The sequence below is a fragment of the Salvelinus fontinalis genome, unplaced genomic scaffold (genome assembly GCF_029448725.1).
Source record: "Salvelinus fontinalis isolate EN_2023a unplaced genomic scaffold, ASM2944872v1 scaffold_0361, whole genome shotgun sequence".
Lineage (NCBI taxonomy): Eukaryota > Metazoa > Chordata > Actinopteri > Salmoniformes > Salmonidae > Salvelinus > Salvelinus fontinalis.
In genome coordinates, this window is record NW_026600570.1 from 156761 (window position 1) to 172033 (window position 15273).

A 15273-nucleotide genomic window follows, 5' to 3' on the forward strand; every position below is an offset into this window, starting at 1 on the left:
TCTGACCGCTTGCATGATGATGAGTTTCTCACACGACTGGCCTATCTGGGTGATGTTTTTTCTCACCTGAATGACCTGAATCTAGGATTACAGGGACTCTCCACAACTATATTCAATGTGCGGTACAAAATTGAGGCTATGATTAAGAAGTTGGAGTTCTTCTCTGTCTGCATTAACAATGACAACACACAGGTCTTTCCATCATTGTATGATTTTTTGTGTGCAAATGAACTCAGGTTTACTGACAATGTCAAATGTCATATAGCGAAGCACCTGAGTGAGTTGGGTGCACAATTACGCAGGTACTTTCCCGAAACGGATGACACAAACAACTGGATTCCTTATCCCTTTCATACTCTGCCTCATTCAAATTGCAACAAGCGGTTCTGTGAAAATTGAATTTAATCAGAAGCCACTGACAGATTTCTGGATTGGGCTACGCTCAGAGTGTCCTGCCTTGGCAAATCGCGCTGTTAAGACACTGATACCCTTTGCAACCACGTACCTATGTGAGAGTGGATTCTCGGCCCTCGCTAGCATGAAAACTAAATACAGGCACAGACTGTGTGTGGAAAATGATTTAAGACTGAGACTCTCCAATACAACCCAACATTGCAGAGTTATGTGCATCCTTTCAAGCACACCCTTCTCATTAACCTGTGGTGAGTTATTCACAATTTCGATAAACAAATAAGTTTTTTTATGTAAGATGGTTAAACAAAGAGCAAAATTATTGATTATTATTATATTATTATTTGTGCCCTGGTTCTATAAGAGCTCTTTGTCACTTCCCACGAGCCGGGTTATGACAAAAACAAATTATTATGTTTAATAAATGTATTGTATAGTGTGTGCGTGGCAGCCTTACAATGATGGCAAAAAACAACATTTGAGAGTGCGCTGACCCTGGTGCTAGAGGGGGTACACAGCTGGAGTGCGCTGACCCTGGTGCTAGAGGGGGTACACAGCTGGAGTGCGCTGACCCTGGTGCTAGAGGGGGTACACAGCTGGAGTGCGCTGACCCTGGTGCTAGAGGGGGTACACAGCTGGAGTGCGCTGACCCTGGTGCTAGAGGGGGTACACAGCTGGAGTGCGCTGACCCTGGTTCTGGAGCTGGAGCTGGGGCTGGAGGTTGAATGTTTGAAGGGATACGGGACTATAAAAAGTTTGGGAACCACTGCTATATTTCATAGCTCCTCCCTGGCCTCTGATACTGTAACAGGATCTACTCCAATAATATCCGTTCGTGTTCAACTCCTAGAGTGCCAGGATGACACAGTTTCATCTTCGCTTCTCTGGTGTTCTCATAGCAACGTCATCCCCTGTAAATTATTCACAGCTGCACTCACAGCATGAAAGAATAAACTCCTTATAGCATCCCCCATCTGGCTAGGCTACCGCATACAAAAGGGAGAAAACCAATTCTGAGACCTGAAATCCTAGGCTTGTCAACAGTGTTTAGCCTACTACTGTATTCACATTCGGGGATATACAGCAGGCAAATAGACTCATTTGGTGCCCTTTCAATGTGCTTGAGTGGAATAGCATAAAAAATGTATACAATTACTGTATAAAACTTTATTGTTTTAATATGCTTTCATTCCGTCCATTATTTCATAACCAGTGGTTTAAGGGTTTATGAACACATTACTTTCAGAGCAGACTATGGCTATAAAATGTATTTCACCACATAAAACCCTGTTAACACATCATCTGTATTACAACAACTGGTTCCTGATCACTGCTAACAGGAGAACACACTGACAACAAAAACAACATAGGGATTCAAATTGAATATCACAATGATCATTTGAAGCATGTTTGTGATTATACAAACAACCCAGCAAACCAAAATTAATTTTGTGAAAGTTCCCAGAACGTTTGTTAGGTTGCGGCAAATGTTCTCATAACACAAAAACGGTCCACTTGTGCTGATGATTATACAATGTTTGTATAAAACATTTGCATTTTGCAAGAAGTTTCCAAGAACGTTGCTCTCATATTTTGTTGCAGCAGTATGTTGTAAAAAACGTTACTGCTACATTGTGTTATTACATTACCTGGTAACCTAATGTGAACGTTTGGGGAATGTTCTGTGGTGTTTCTTACAGATGTTGTGCACACCATTTTAGGGAATGTTAGGAGAACATTCCAAGGATATTTCATTAAAAAATAAAAAATATTGTACAAAATAATGTTGTTATCAAAAACATTATTTTTATGTTTTTGGGATGTTATCATCCTAAAACCCGAACTAGAACTTAAGGGGAATCTTAGCTAATGTTCAGAGAATGTTCCTAGTTTGCTAGGAAAGGATTTGAGCCACTGCACACTCAGTAGACAAAATGGCATCAGAGGACCCTAACTTCATTGCTGATATTTTACATTGTAGTTATTCTGTGATTTTATACCAATGACCTTTGTGATTTTGATGATTGTCAAGCATAATATATATATATTTTTTTACAAATTAGAATATGCCGTTCTATGCCTTTCTAGCTTACTTTTATCTCTTAAGTGCATTCGAAAAGTATTCAGACCTCTTGACTTTTTCCACGTTTTGTTACGTTACAGCCTTATTCTAAAATGGATTAAATAAAAAATGTTCTTCATCAATCTACACACAATACCCCATAATGACAAAGCGAAAACAGGTTTTTAGAATTTTTTGAAAATGTATTAAATTTCCAAAAATGATTTGCGTCCTGTTTCCATTTATCATCCTTGAGATGTTTCTTGATTGTCGTCAACCTGTGGTAAATTCAATTGATTGGACATGATTTGGAAAGACATCACCCTGTCTATATAAGGTCCCATGGTTGACAGTGTATGTCAGAGCAAAATACCAAGCCATGAGGTCGAAGGAATTGTCCGTAGAGCTCAGAGACAGGATTGTGTCAAGGCACAGATCTGGGGAAGGATACCAAAACATTTCTGCAGCATTGCAAGAACACAGTGGCCTCCATTATTCGTAAATGGAAGAGGTTTTGCACCACCAAGACTCTTCCTAGAGCTGGCCGCACGGCCAAACTGAGCAATCGGGGAGAAGGGCCTTGGTCAGGGAAGTGACCAAGAACCCGATGGTCACTCTGACTGTAACGATTGTCGTCGGGAGAAGGAGAGGAGGACCAAAGTGCAGCATGGTACGTATCCATAATACTTTTAATAAAGAATGAACACGCAAACAAAAACCACAAAACAACCAACAAACAGTTCTGAAAGGTATAACAAACACTAAACAGAAAATAACCACCCACAACTCAAAGTGGGAAAACAGGCTACCTAAGTGTGGTTCTCAATCATAGACAACGATTGACAGCTGCCTCTGATTGGGAACCATACCAGGCCAAACACAATAGAAATAGAAAACATAGACATACAAACATAGAATGCCCACCCACATCACACCCTGACCAAACAAAAAATAGAAGCATACAAAGCAATCTATGGTCAGGGCGTGACACTGACAGAGTTCCTCTGTGGAGATGGGAGAACCTTCCAGAAGGACAACCATCTGTGCAGCACTCCACCAATCAGGCCTTTATGGTAGAGTGGCCAGACAGAAGTCACTTCTCAGTAAAAGGCACATGCCAGCCGACTTCGAGTTTGCCAAAGGCACCTAAACACTCGCTTTGGCCTGAATGGCAAGCGTCACGTGTGGAGGAAACCTGGCACCATCCCTACGGTGAAGCATGGTGGTGGCAGCATCATGCTGTGGGGATTTTTTTCAGCAGCAGGGACTGGGAGACTAATCAGGATCGAGGCATTGATGAACGGAGCAAAGTACAGAGAGATCCTTGATGAAAACCTGCTCCAGAGCATTCAGGACCTAGACTGGGGCGAAGGTTCACCTTCCAACAGGATAATGTCCCTAAGCACACAGCAAAGACAACGCAGGAGTGGTTTCAGGACAAGTCTCAGAATGTCCTTGAGTGGCCCAGCCAAAGCCCGGACTTGAACCCCATCAAACATCTCTGGAGAGACCTGAAAATAGCTGTGCAGCGACGCTCCCATTCCAACCTGACAGAGCTTGAGAGGATCTGCAGAGAAGAATGGGGAAAACTCCCCAAATCCCGGTGTTTACTGACTAAAGGGTCTGAAAACCTGTTTTTGTTTTGTTATTATCGGGTGTTGTGTGTACATTGATGAGTTAATACAAACTTTAATCAATTTTAGAATAAGGCTGTAACGTAACAACATTTGGAAAAAGTCAAGGGGGTCTGAATACTTTCTGAATGCACTGTACGTACATTGCTTGAATTGCGCCTGCTCGTAATACAGTAATATGCTCAAAACCCATAACCATTAAAGGTGTAGTTCAAACAAATTGACATGATATTCCTCTTACCGTTGCTGCTGTCAATTTCAGTATTTTTGTGAACTACCCCTTTAAGTGGTATTGCGACCATTCCTTTGCTCGTTGTACATGGTAAGAAGAACAAGATACAGAGAAAAAAAAACAATCAAAAGACTAGATAAAGACAATCTCCATTTTCAGGTTGAAAGGAGCATAAAACATGACTGGCTTATTCTGGCTTATTTTCTCAATGACTATTGCCCATAAAAATGCACAGAGATTTGAATACTTTTAAATCCAACACTCGCTGTTTAAGATTCAGTCCCTGAAGGTAAAACAGTCTTGGGTATAGTATCAAGATGTCTATCTGTCATAAATTCCACATATATTTAAAGAGAATATAGTGTGTCCACACCTCATTTTGAAGTCAGTAAGCTTGAGTCTCACATCATTTTCATGTTGAATTTACGCGGCGCATCGCCGGTTGGACTACTCTCACCTGCCTCCACCTTACGGGGTACATACTCAATCTCTATGTTTGGCTTGACGTTGCCTTTTCCTCTGCTCCAGAGGAAGAGGATGACGAGACAGAAGAGGACGACGCCGAGGAACGATATAAATCCCATGGTGGTGGCGATGATCAGAGTCTTCACGTCGAACGGGAAGGGAACCTGGGCCAGGGTCCCGTTGGCCCCGTCCTCGCTGGGCTGGTTGGAGATGAAAGCAAACGTCTTGTTGGGCTGGTGCGGCCAGTTGGGCGAGTAGCTGTGCACATGCAGGTGGGCAGGCTTGGTGTCATTCCCTGCTGCATTGCTGGCGATGCACAGGTAGGTACCGTTGTCCTGGATCTGGGCGTAGCGCACCTCTAGCGTGCCCTCGGGGGACACGCTGAGACGCCCCACGGACTTGGTGGTGATGAACTGCTTCTTGGGGGACAGCCACATGATCACGGGGGCTGGGTCGCCGTCCGCCTGGCATGTGTAATGGACCGTTGTGCCTTCGTCCACGTGCCTCTGCAATGCCTTGTGGTCTTGTATCCTGGACTTCTGGCAGGTGAAGGAATCGGAGGGGAGGATGTCTGGGAAGTCTTTGAACTCCTTGCCCTGCACGGCCTCGGGCAAAGAGCAGGAAGGCTGCTGCCGGTTGAAGTTGAGCCTCCAGCGGCGGCGGAAGACCCAGAGCAGTCGGCAGTCGCAGGCCAGTGGGTTATCGTACAGTGCCAGGGTCTCCAGGTTCCCCACGGAGTGAAAGACGGATTCCTCCAGGGTGTTCAGGCTATTGCTGGATACGTTGAGGACTCGGAGGTGGTTCAAGCCCCGGAAGGAGTAGGGCTCAATTGTGGCTAATCTCCCTCCTACCAAGTGGAAGGCCTGAAGCCTCAGCAGATTGTGCAGCTTGTTCCCCTCCACCGTGTGAATGGGATTAAAAGACAAGTTGAGAAAGAGAAGGTGCCCAAGGTGTCGAATGGCCTGGTAAGGGATGGCGGTGAGGTTACAGTTTGTGATGGTCAGGGAGGTGATGTTGAGGCCGTACAGGCATTTGGAGGTCATGGTGTCCAGGTAGGGCCAGTAGGAGATCTCTAACACCTTCAGGCGGTCAAGCCTCTTGAAGGAGTAATCCCTGACAGCATTGACGGTGAGGTGGCGTAGTCGCAGCGACAGCAGGTTGTGCAGATGGCTCAGGGCCTCGGTGGGCACCGAGGTCAGGTTGCAGCGCTCCATGGTCAGCTGTTCCAGGCTGCTGAGGCCGTGGAACGCTCGGTGAGAGATGAACACCAGGTCGTTATCGCCGACTTCCAGAGCCTTCAGATTGTACAGCTCCTGGAACATGTAGTCCAGCAGGATGACAATTCTGTTCTCGCTAATGTCCAGCTGGGTGAGGTTGCTGAGGCCTGTGAACACTCCCAACTGGATTAGCTTAAGCTGGTTGTTGCGCAGCCCCAGAGTCCGCAAGCCGACAAGGTTGCTAAAAGCCCCGGGCTCCATGGAAGAGATATTGTTCTCATTGAGCTGCAGCTCCTCCAGCTGTGGGTAGTTGATGAACTCCTCAGGCCCCAGGCTTTTCAGACGGTTCTTGCTGAGGTCCAGTAGTTTCGTCTCGATGGGGATGCCCTCGGGAAACGAGGCCAGCCTCCGTCGATGGCACACCACGGAACGTTCCTGAGCGTTACACTCACAGCGGGACGGGCAGCCGGTGGTGGAGCCGGAGAGGACAGTGCCCAGCATTAGGACCAGGATGGGCTGCCAGCACGCCACCAGGTAGCTGTGCCCACCTGCCTCCCCGGACACCATTCTACTGCTTACCTGCGGAGACAGAAGTAAGACGGATGGTTGGTACATTTAAAGGAGAACTACATGTATAAACCCATTTTTTTAAATATATTATTTTGTCAGGTTTGTCGCTTATCACCTGAAGTATTATTGATATAAAAAAACAATTGTGTTTATTTAACAAACAATACTTTAGCCACACAACAGACAAAAATCATAACTCTTGCCCAAAAGATGATGTCACAGGGTTACATTCGCCTCAGATTTGGAATAAAGGCTCTGGGTTAGACAAGTGGTAGAAATATCAGGTGAAATACAAGAAGGTGAACAGAAAACTTTACTTTCACAACAAAAATCTTCTTAAAACTATATCTGTCGTGTTTAGTAACTACACCACTCACAGAGGACACATCTGAATTACAGCTTTAATTGTTCTTTTAATGCAATGGACGACAAAGCTCAAATTAGTCCTTTTCACTTCCGATTAGGCTCTCTCGTAAACCTCAATCAACTAAATGAAGCAGACAAAGTATTTACAGCAATAAACAAATGTCAGTTTAATTTACAAATCATGGAGAGATACCTACTTCCAATGTGAAAGAGAATTATGCCAGGCTTGTATGGAACATAATGTATTGTTTTGTACAAGTGCAATTGCCTGGAGGACCCTCTATTCCGATTGCAGGTTACTCTTCTCTGTTACTCTTCTCTTATCTGTGTGTCAGGGTCCTAAACACCAACTGCAGCTCTATCGACTTCGGACTGTAAGTCTTCTGTAAACCCCAAAGAACTACTGTCCATCCAACCATGAGGGACAGATACATTCTTCATCCTGGCTTTATGAACTCTTAATCTGCAGGCCAAAGGAGAATGGGCTGCCTTGTGGGCTCCAGAGTCTGTCAGTTACTGTTCTAGGTGTCAGCAGCACCTCGAGTCGCCTGTCAATCTCCCTGTGACAATAGTTGGAATGAGAAGTAGCTTACTGAAATGGGCTTTAATTCAATGCATTAAATGGTGTGAATAAACAAGTGTGCTGCCTGCACCTAAACACAACACTACCATGCGGCTGGCTGGCGAGCTGTCGACCTTGGAGTGATATACAACGGAGATTGCTGCAGAGAAGCGATAAACGGAGAGAGAGAGACTGTTTAAACCCTTATTTGCTTTAGACTCAGGGGCGCTTTAACTTGCAAAAGCCTTCAAGCTCTGGTTCCCACATCGATCATACAATTTGAGGCTCATCCATGTCTGTGTGATGTACTCTGTGAAGAAGCCACGCTAAGTTAGAATAATAACTCTCTGGACATTCTCTTTATTGAGAGGGCTTTACCTGACAGTCAAGCTAAAATCTGTACCATCCATCAATATGCGCTAATGTTGCTAAATGTCCCTAAAGGACAGGGCAACAATTGTCCTCTGTCCTCAAACCATTTCACTGACTCCTGATTAAAGCCCACAGAGACCGAGAGGAAGAAAGGCTGTCTGCACAGTGCAACAAGAATCTACAAACTCAAAAGTCAATCAAAAATACTGTTTGTTTTTTTCCAAAATGCATGGTGAAAGAAAAGTGCCCAAGTCCAAAAACATCTGATGAAATACATGCTACAGGGAGGCTCACTTGTATGCAAGTCATGTAGGCATAAATACATACTGAACATACAGTAACTAACCAAACATTGTGGTTTCACTAGACTGTACATTTCTCCAGGGACAGATACTAAACATGTTAACTAGACTACATTTGTCACGACTTCTACCGAAGTCGTTGCCTCTCCTTGTCCGGGCGGTGTTCTGCGGTCGACTTCACCGGCCTTCTAGCCATCATCGATCCATTTTTCATTTTCCATTGGTTTTGTCTTGTCTTCCCACACACCTGTTGCCAATCCCATTCATTACCTGTTGTGTATTTAACCCTCTGTTTCCCTTCATGTGTTTGTCAGAGATTGTTTTATGTCAACTGTTGTTTGATTGGTGTATAGGTGCGCGACGGGTCCTCGTACCCATTTTTATTTGATATATGTATATTTCTCGTGTTTGGAGCATGTCATGGACGTTTATTAAAAGTCTCCATCTACACTTCATTTACTCTCCTGCGTCTGACTTCCCTGCCACCTATACACACGACGTTGACAACATTTCTCCAGGGACAGATACTAAACATGTTAACTAGACTGTACATTTATCCAGGGACAGATACTAAACATGTTAACTAGACTGTACATTTCTCCAGGGACAGATACTAAACATGTTAACTAGACTGTACATTTCTCCAGGGACAGATACTAAACATGTTAACTAGACTGTACATTTCTCCAGGGACAGATACTAAACATGTTAACTAGACTGTACATTTCTCCAGGGACAGATAGTGAACATGTTAACTAGACTGTACATTTCTCCAGGGACAGATACTAAACATGTTAACTAGACTGTACATTTCTCCAGGGACAGATACTGAACATGTTAACTAGACTGTACATTTCTCCAGGGACAGATAGTGAACATGTTAACTAGACTGTACATTTCTCCAGGGACAGATAGTGAACATGTTAACTAGACTGTACATTTCTCCAGGGACAGATACTAAACATGTTAACTAGACTGTACATTTCTCCAGGGACAGATAGTGAACATGTTAACTAGACTGTACATTTCTCCAGGGACAGATACTAAACATGTTAACTAGACTGTACATTTCTCCAGGGACAGATAGTGAACATGTTAACTAGACTGTACATTTCTCCAGGGACAGATAGTGAACATGTTAACTAGACTGTACATTTCTCCAGGGACAGATAGTGAACATGTTAACTAGACTGTACATTTCTCCAGGGACAGATAGTGAACATGTTAACTAGACTGTACATTTCTCCAGGGACAGATACTAAACATGTTAACTAGACTGTACATTTCTCCAGGGACAGATAGTGAACATGTTAACTAGACTGTACATTTCTCCAGGGACAGATAGTGAACATGTTAACTAGACTGTACATTTCTCCAGGGACAGATACTAAACATGTTAACTAGACTGTACATTTCTCCAGGGACAGATAGTGAACATGTTAACTAGACTGTACATTTCTCCAGGGACAGATAGTGAACATGTTAACTAGACTGTACATTTCTCCAGGGACAGATACTAAACATGTTAACTAGACTGTACATTTCTCCAGGGACAGATACTAAACATGTTAACTAGACTGTACATTTCTCCAGGGACAGATAGTGAACATGTTAACTAGACTGTACATTTCTCCAGGGACAGATAGTAAACACTAAACATGTTAACTAGACTGTACATTTCTCCAGGGACAGATAGTGAACATGTTAACTAGACTGTACATTTATCCAGGGACAGATACTAAACATGTTAACTAGACTGTACATTTCTCCAGGGACAGATAGTGAACATGTTAACTAGACTGTACATTTCTCCAGGGACAGATAGTGAACATGTTAACTAGACTGTACATTTCTCCAGGGACAGATACTAAACATGTTAACTAGACTGTACATTTCTCCAGGGACAGATACTAAACATGTTAACTAGACTGTACATTTCTCCAGGGACAGATAGTGAACATGTTAACTAGACTGTACATTTCTCCAGGGACAGATAGTAAACACTAAACATGTTAACTAGACTGTACATTTCTCCAGGGACAGATAGTGAACATGTTAACTAGACTGTACATTTATCCAGGGACAGATACTAAACATGTTAACTAGACTGTACATTTCTCCAGGGACAGATAGTAAACATGTTAACTAGACTGTACATTTCTCCAGGGACAGATTCTAAACATGTTAACTAGACTGTACATTTCTCCAGGGACAGATACTAAACATGTTAACTAGACTGTACATTTCTCCAGGGACAGATACTAAACATGTTAACTAGACTGTACATTTCTCCAGGGACAGATAGTGAACATGTTAACTAGACTGTACATTTCTCCAGGGACAGATACTAAACATGTTAACTAGACTGTACATTTCTCCAGGGACAGATACTAAACATGTTAACTAGACTGTACATTTCTCCAGGGACAGATAGTGAACATGTTAACTAGACTGTACATTTCTCCAGGGACAGATAGTAAACACTAAACATGTTAACTAGACTGTACATTTCTCCAGGGACAGATAGTGAACATGTTAACTAGACTGTACATTTCTCCAGGGACAGATACTAAACATGTTAACTAGACTGTACATTTCTCCAGGGACAGATAGTGAACATGTTAACTAGACTGTACATTTATCCAGGGACAGATACTAAACATGTTAACTAGACTGTACATTTCTCCAGGGACAGATAGTAAACATGTTAACTAGACTGTACATTTCTCCAGGGACAGATTCTAAACATGTTAACTAGACTGTACATTTCTCCAGGGACAGATACTAAACATGTTAACTAGACTGTACATTTCTCCAGGGACAGATACTAAACATGTTAACTAGACTGTACATTTCTCCAGGGACAGATAGTGAACATGTTAACTAGACTGTACATTTCTCCAGGGACAGATACTAAACATGTTAACTAGACTGTACATTTCTCCAGGGACAGATACTAAACATGTTAACTAGACTGTACATTTCTCCAGGGACAGATAGTGAACATGTTAACTAGACTGTACATTTCTCCAGGGACAGATAGTGAACATGTTAACTAGACTGTACATTTCTCCAGGGACAGATAGTGAACATGTTAACTAGACTGTACATTTCTCCAGGGACAGATACTAAACATGTTAACTAGACTGTACATTTCTCCAGGGACAGATACTAAACATGTTAACTAGACTGTACATTTCTCCAGGGACAGATACTAAACATGTTAACTAGACTGTACATTTCTCCAGGGACAGATACTAAACATGTTAACTAGACTGTACATTTCTCCAGGGACAGATAGTAAACATGTTAACTAGACTGTACATTTCTCCAGGGACAGACACTAAACATGTTAACTAGACTGTACATTTCTCCAGGGACAGATACTAAACATGTTAACTAGACTGTACATTTCTCCAGGGACAGATACTAAACACTAAACATGTTAACTAGACTGTACATTTCTCCAGGGACAGATACTAAACATGTTAACTAGACTGTACATTTCTCCAGGGACAGATAGTAAACATGTTAACTAGACTGTACATTTCTCCAGGGACAGATAGTGAACATGTTAACTAGACTGTACATTTCTCCAGGGACAGATACTAAACATGTTAACTAGACTGTACATTTCTCCAGGGACAGATACTGAACATGTTAACTAGACTGTACATTTCTCCAGGGACAGATAGTGAACATGTTAACTAGACTGTACATTTCTCCAGGGACAGATAGTGAACATGTTAACTAGACTGTACATTTCTCCAGGGACAGATACTAAACATGTTAACTAGACTGTACATTTCTCCAGGGACAGATAGTGAACATGTTAACTAGACTGTACATTTCTCCAGGGACAGATACTAAACATGTTAACTAGACTGTACATTTCTCCAGGGACAGATAGTGAACATGTTAACTAGACTGTACATTTCTCCAGGGACAGATAGTGAACATGTTAACTAGACTGTACATTTCTCCAGGGACAGATACTAAACATGTTAACTAGACTGTACATTTCTCCAGGGACAGATAGTGAACATGTTAACTAGACTGTACATTTCTCCAGGGACAGATAGTGAACATGTTAACTAGACTGTACATTTCTCCAGGGACAGATACTAAACATGTTAACTAGACTGTACATTTCTCCAGGGACAGATAGTGAACATGTTAACTAGACTGTACATTTCTCCAGGGACAGATAGTGAACATGTTAACTAGACTGTACATTTCTCCAGGGACAGATACTAAACATGTTAACTAGACTGTACATTTCTCCAGGGACAGATACTAAACATGTTAACTAGACTGTACATTTCTCCAGGGACAGATAGTGAACATGTTAACTAGACTGTACATTTCTCCAGGGACAGATAGTAAACACTAAACATGTTAACTAGACTGTACATTTCTCCAGGGACAGATAGTGAACATGTTAACTAGACTGTACATTTATCCAGGGACAGATACTAAACATGTTAACTAGACTGTACATTTCTCCAGGGACAGATAGTGAACATGTTAACTAGACTGTACATTTCTCCAGGGACAGATAGTGAACATGTTAACTAGACTGTACATTTCTCCAGGGACAGATACTAAACATGTTAACTAGACTGTACATTTCTCCAGGGACAGATACTAAACATGTTAACTAGACTGTACATTTCTCCAGGGACAGATAGTGAACATGTTAACTAGACTGTACATTTCTCCAGGGACAGATAGTAAACACTAAACATGTTAACTAGACTGTACATTTCTCCAGGGACAGATAGTGAACATGTTAACTAGACTGTACATTTATCCAGGGACAGATACTAAACATGTTAACTAGACTGTACATTTCTCCAGGGACAGATAGTAAACATGTTAACTAGACTGTACATTTCTCCAGGGACAGATTCTAAACATGTTAACTAGACTGTACATTTCTCCAGGGACAGATACTAAACATGTTAACTAGACTGTACATTTCTCCAGGGACAGATACTAAACATGTTAACTAGACTGTACATTTCTCCAGGGACAGATAGTGAACATGTTAACTAGACTGTACATTTCTCCAGGGACAGATACTAAACATGTTAACTAGACTGTACATTTCTCCAGGGACAGATACTAAACATGTTAACTAGACTGTACATTTCTCCAGGGACAGATAGTGAACATGTTAACTAGACTGTACATTTCTCCAGGGACAGATAGTAAACACTAAACATGTTAACTAGACTGTACATTTCTCCAGGGACAGATAGTGAACATGTTAACTAGACTGTACATTTATCCAGGGACAGATACTAAACATGTTAACTAGACTGTACATTTCTCCAGGGACAGATAGTAAACATGTTAACTAGACTGTACATTTCTCCAGGGACAGATTCTAAACATGTTAACTAGACTGTACATTTCTCCAGGGACAGATACTAAACATGTTAACTAGACTGTACATTTCTCCAGGGACAGATACTAAACATGTTAACTAGACTGTACATTTCTCCAGGGACAGATAGTGAACATGTTAACTAGACTGTACATTTCTCCAGGGACAGATACTAAACATGTTAACTAGACTGTACATTTCTCCAGGGACAGATACTAAACATGTTAACTAGACTGTACATTTCTCCAGGGACAGATAGTGAACATGTTAACTAGACTGTACATTTCTCCAGGGACAGATAGTGAACATGTTAACTAGACTGTACATTTCTCCAGGGACAGATACTGAACATGTTAACTAGACTGTACATTTCTCCAGGGACAGATACTAAACATGTTAACTAGACTGTACATTTCTCCAGTGACAGATAGTAAACATGTTAACTAGACTGTACATTTCTCCAGGGACAGATACTAAACATGTTAACTAGACTGTACATTTCTCCAGGGACAGATACTAAACATGTTAACTAGACTGTACATTTCTCCAGGGACAGATACTAAACATGTTAACTAGACTGTACATTTCTCCAGGGACAGATAGTAAACATGTTAACTAGACTGTACATTTCTTCAGGGACAGACACTAAACATGTTAACTAGACTGTACATTTCTCCAGGGACAGATACTAAACATGTTAACTAGACTGTACATTTCTCCAGGGACAGATACTAAACACTAAACATGTTAACTAGACTGTACATTTCTCCAGGGACAGATACTAAACATGTTAACTAGACTGTACATTTCTCCAGGGACAGATAGTAAACATGTTAACTAGACTGTACATTTCTCCAGGGACAGATAGTGAACATGTTAACTAGACTGTACATTTCTCCAGGGACAGATACTAAACATGTTAACTAGACTGTACATTTCTCCAGGGACAGATACTGAACATGTTAACTAGACTGTACATTTCTCCAGGGACAGATAGTGAACATGTTAACTAGACTGTACATTTCTCCAGGGACAGATAGTGAACATGTTAACTAGACTGTACATTTCTCCAGGGACAGATACTAAACATGTTAACTAGACTGTACATTTCTCCAGGGACAGATAGTGAACATGTTAACTAGACTGTACATTTCTCCAGGGACAGATACTAAACATGTTAACTAGACTGTACATTTCTCCAGGGACAGATAGTGAACATGTTAACTAGACTGTACATTTCTCCAGGGACAGATACTAAACATGTTAACTAGACTGTACATTTCTCCAGGGACAGATACTAAACATGTTAACTAGACTGTACATTTCTCCAGGGACAGATAGTGAACATGTTAACTAGACTGTACATTTCTCCAGGGACAGATAGTAAACACTAAACATGTTAACTAGACTGTACATTTCTCCAGGGACAGATAGTGAACATGTTAACTAGACTGTACATTTATCCAGGGACAGATACTAAACATGTTAACTAGACTGTACATTTCTCCAGGGACAGATACTAAACATGTTAACTAGACTGTACATTTCTCCAGGGACAGATACTAAACATGTTAACTAGACTGTACATTTCTCCAGGGACAGATAGTGAACATGTTAACTAGACTGTACATTTCTCCAGGGACAGATAGTAAACACTAAACATGTTTCCTAGACTGTACATTTCTCCA

General features: G+C 41.7%; 1 protein-coding gene across 1 annotated transcript; it reads right to left on the reverse strand.

Moving 5' to 3' along the window:
- Positions 1-1563: 1563 nt before the first annotated feature.
- Positions 1564-8830, reverse strand: LOC129845759 (leucine-rich repeat and immunoglobulin-like domain-containing nogo receptor-interacting protein 1-B). The gene has a single exon (XM_055913658.1). It carries the CDS (start codon positions 6634-6636, stop codon positions 4741-4743), a length of 1896 nt encoding a protein of 631 aa, XP_055769633.1. The 5' UTR covers positions 6637-8830; the 3' UTR covers positions 1564-4740.
- Positions 8831-15273: the final 6443 nt, after the last annotated feature.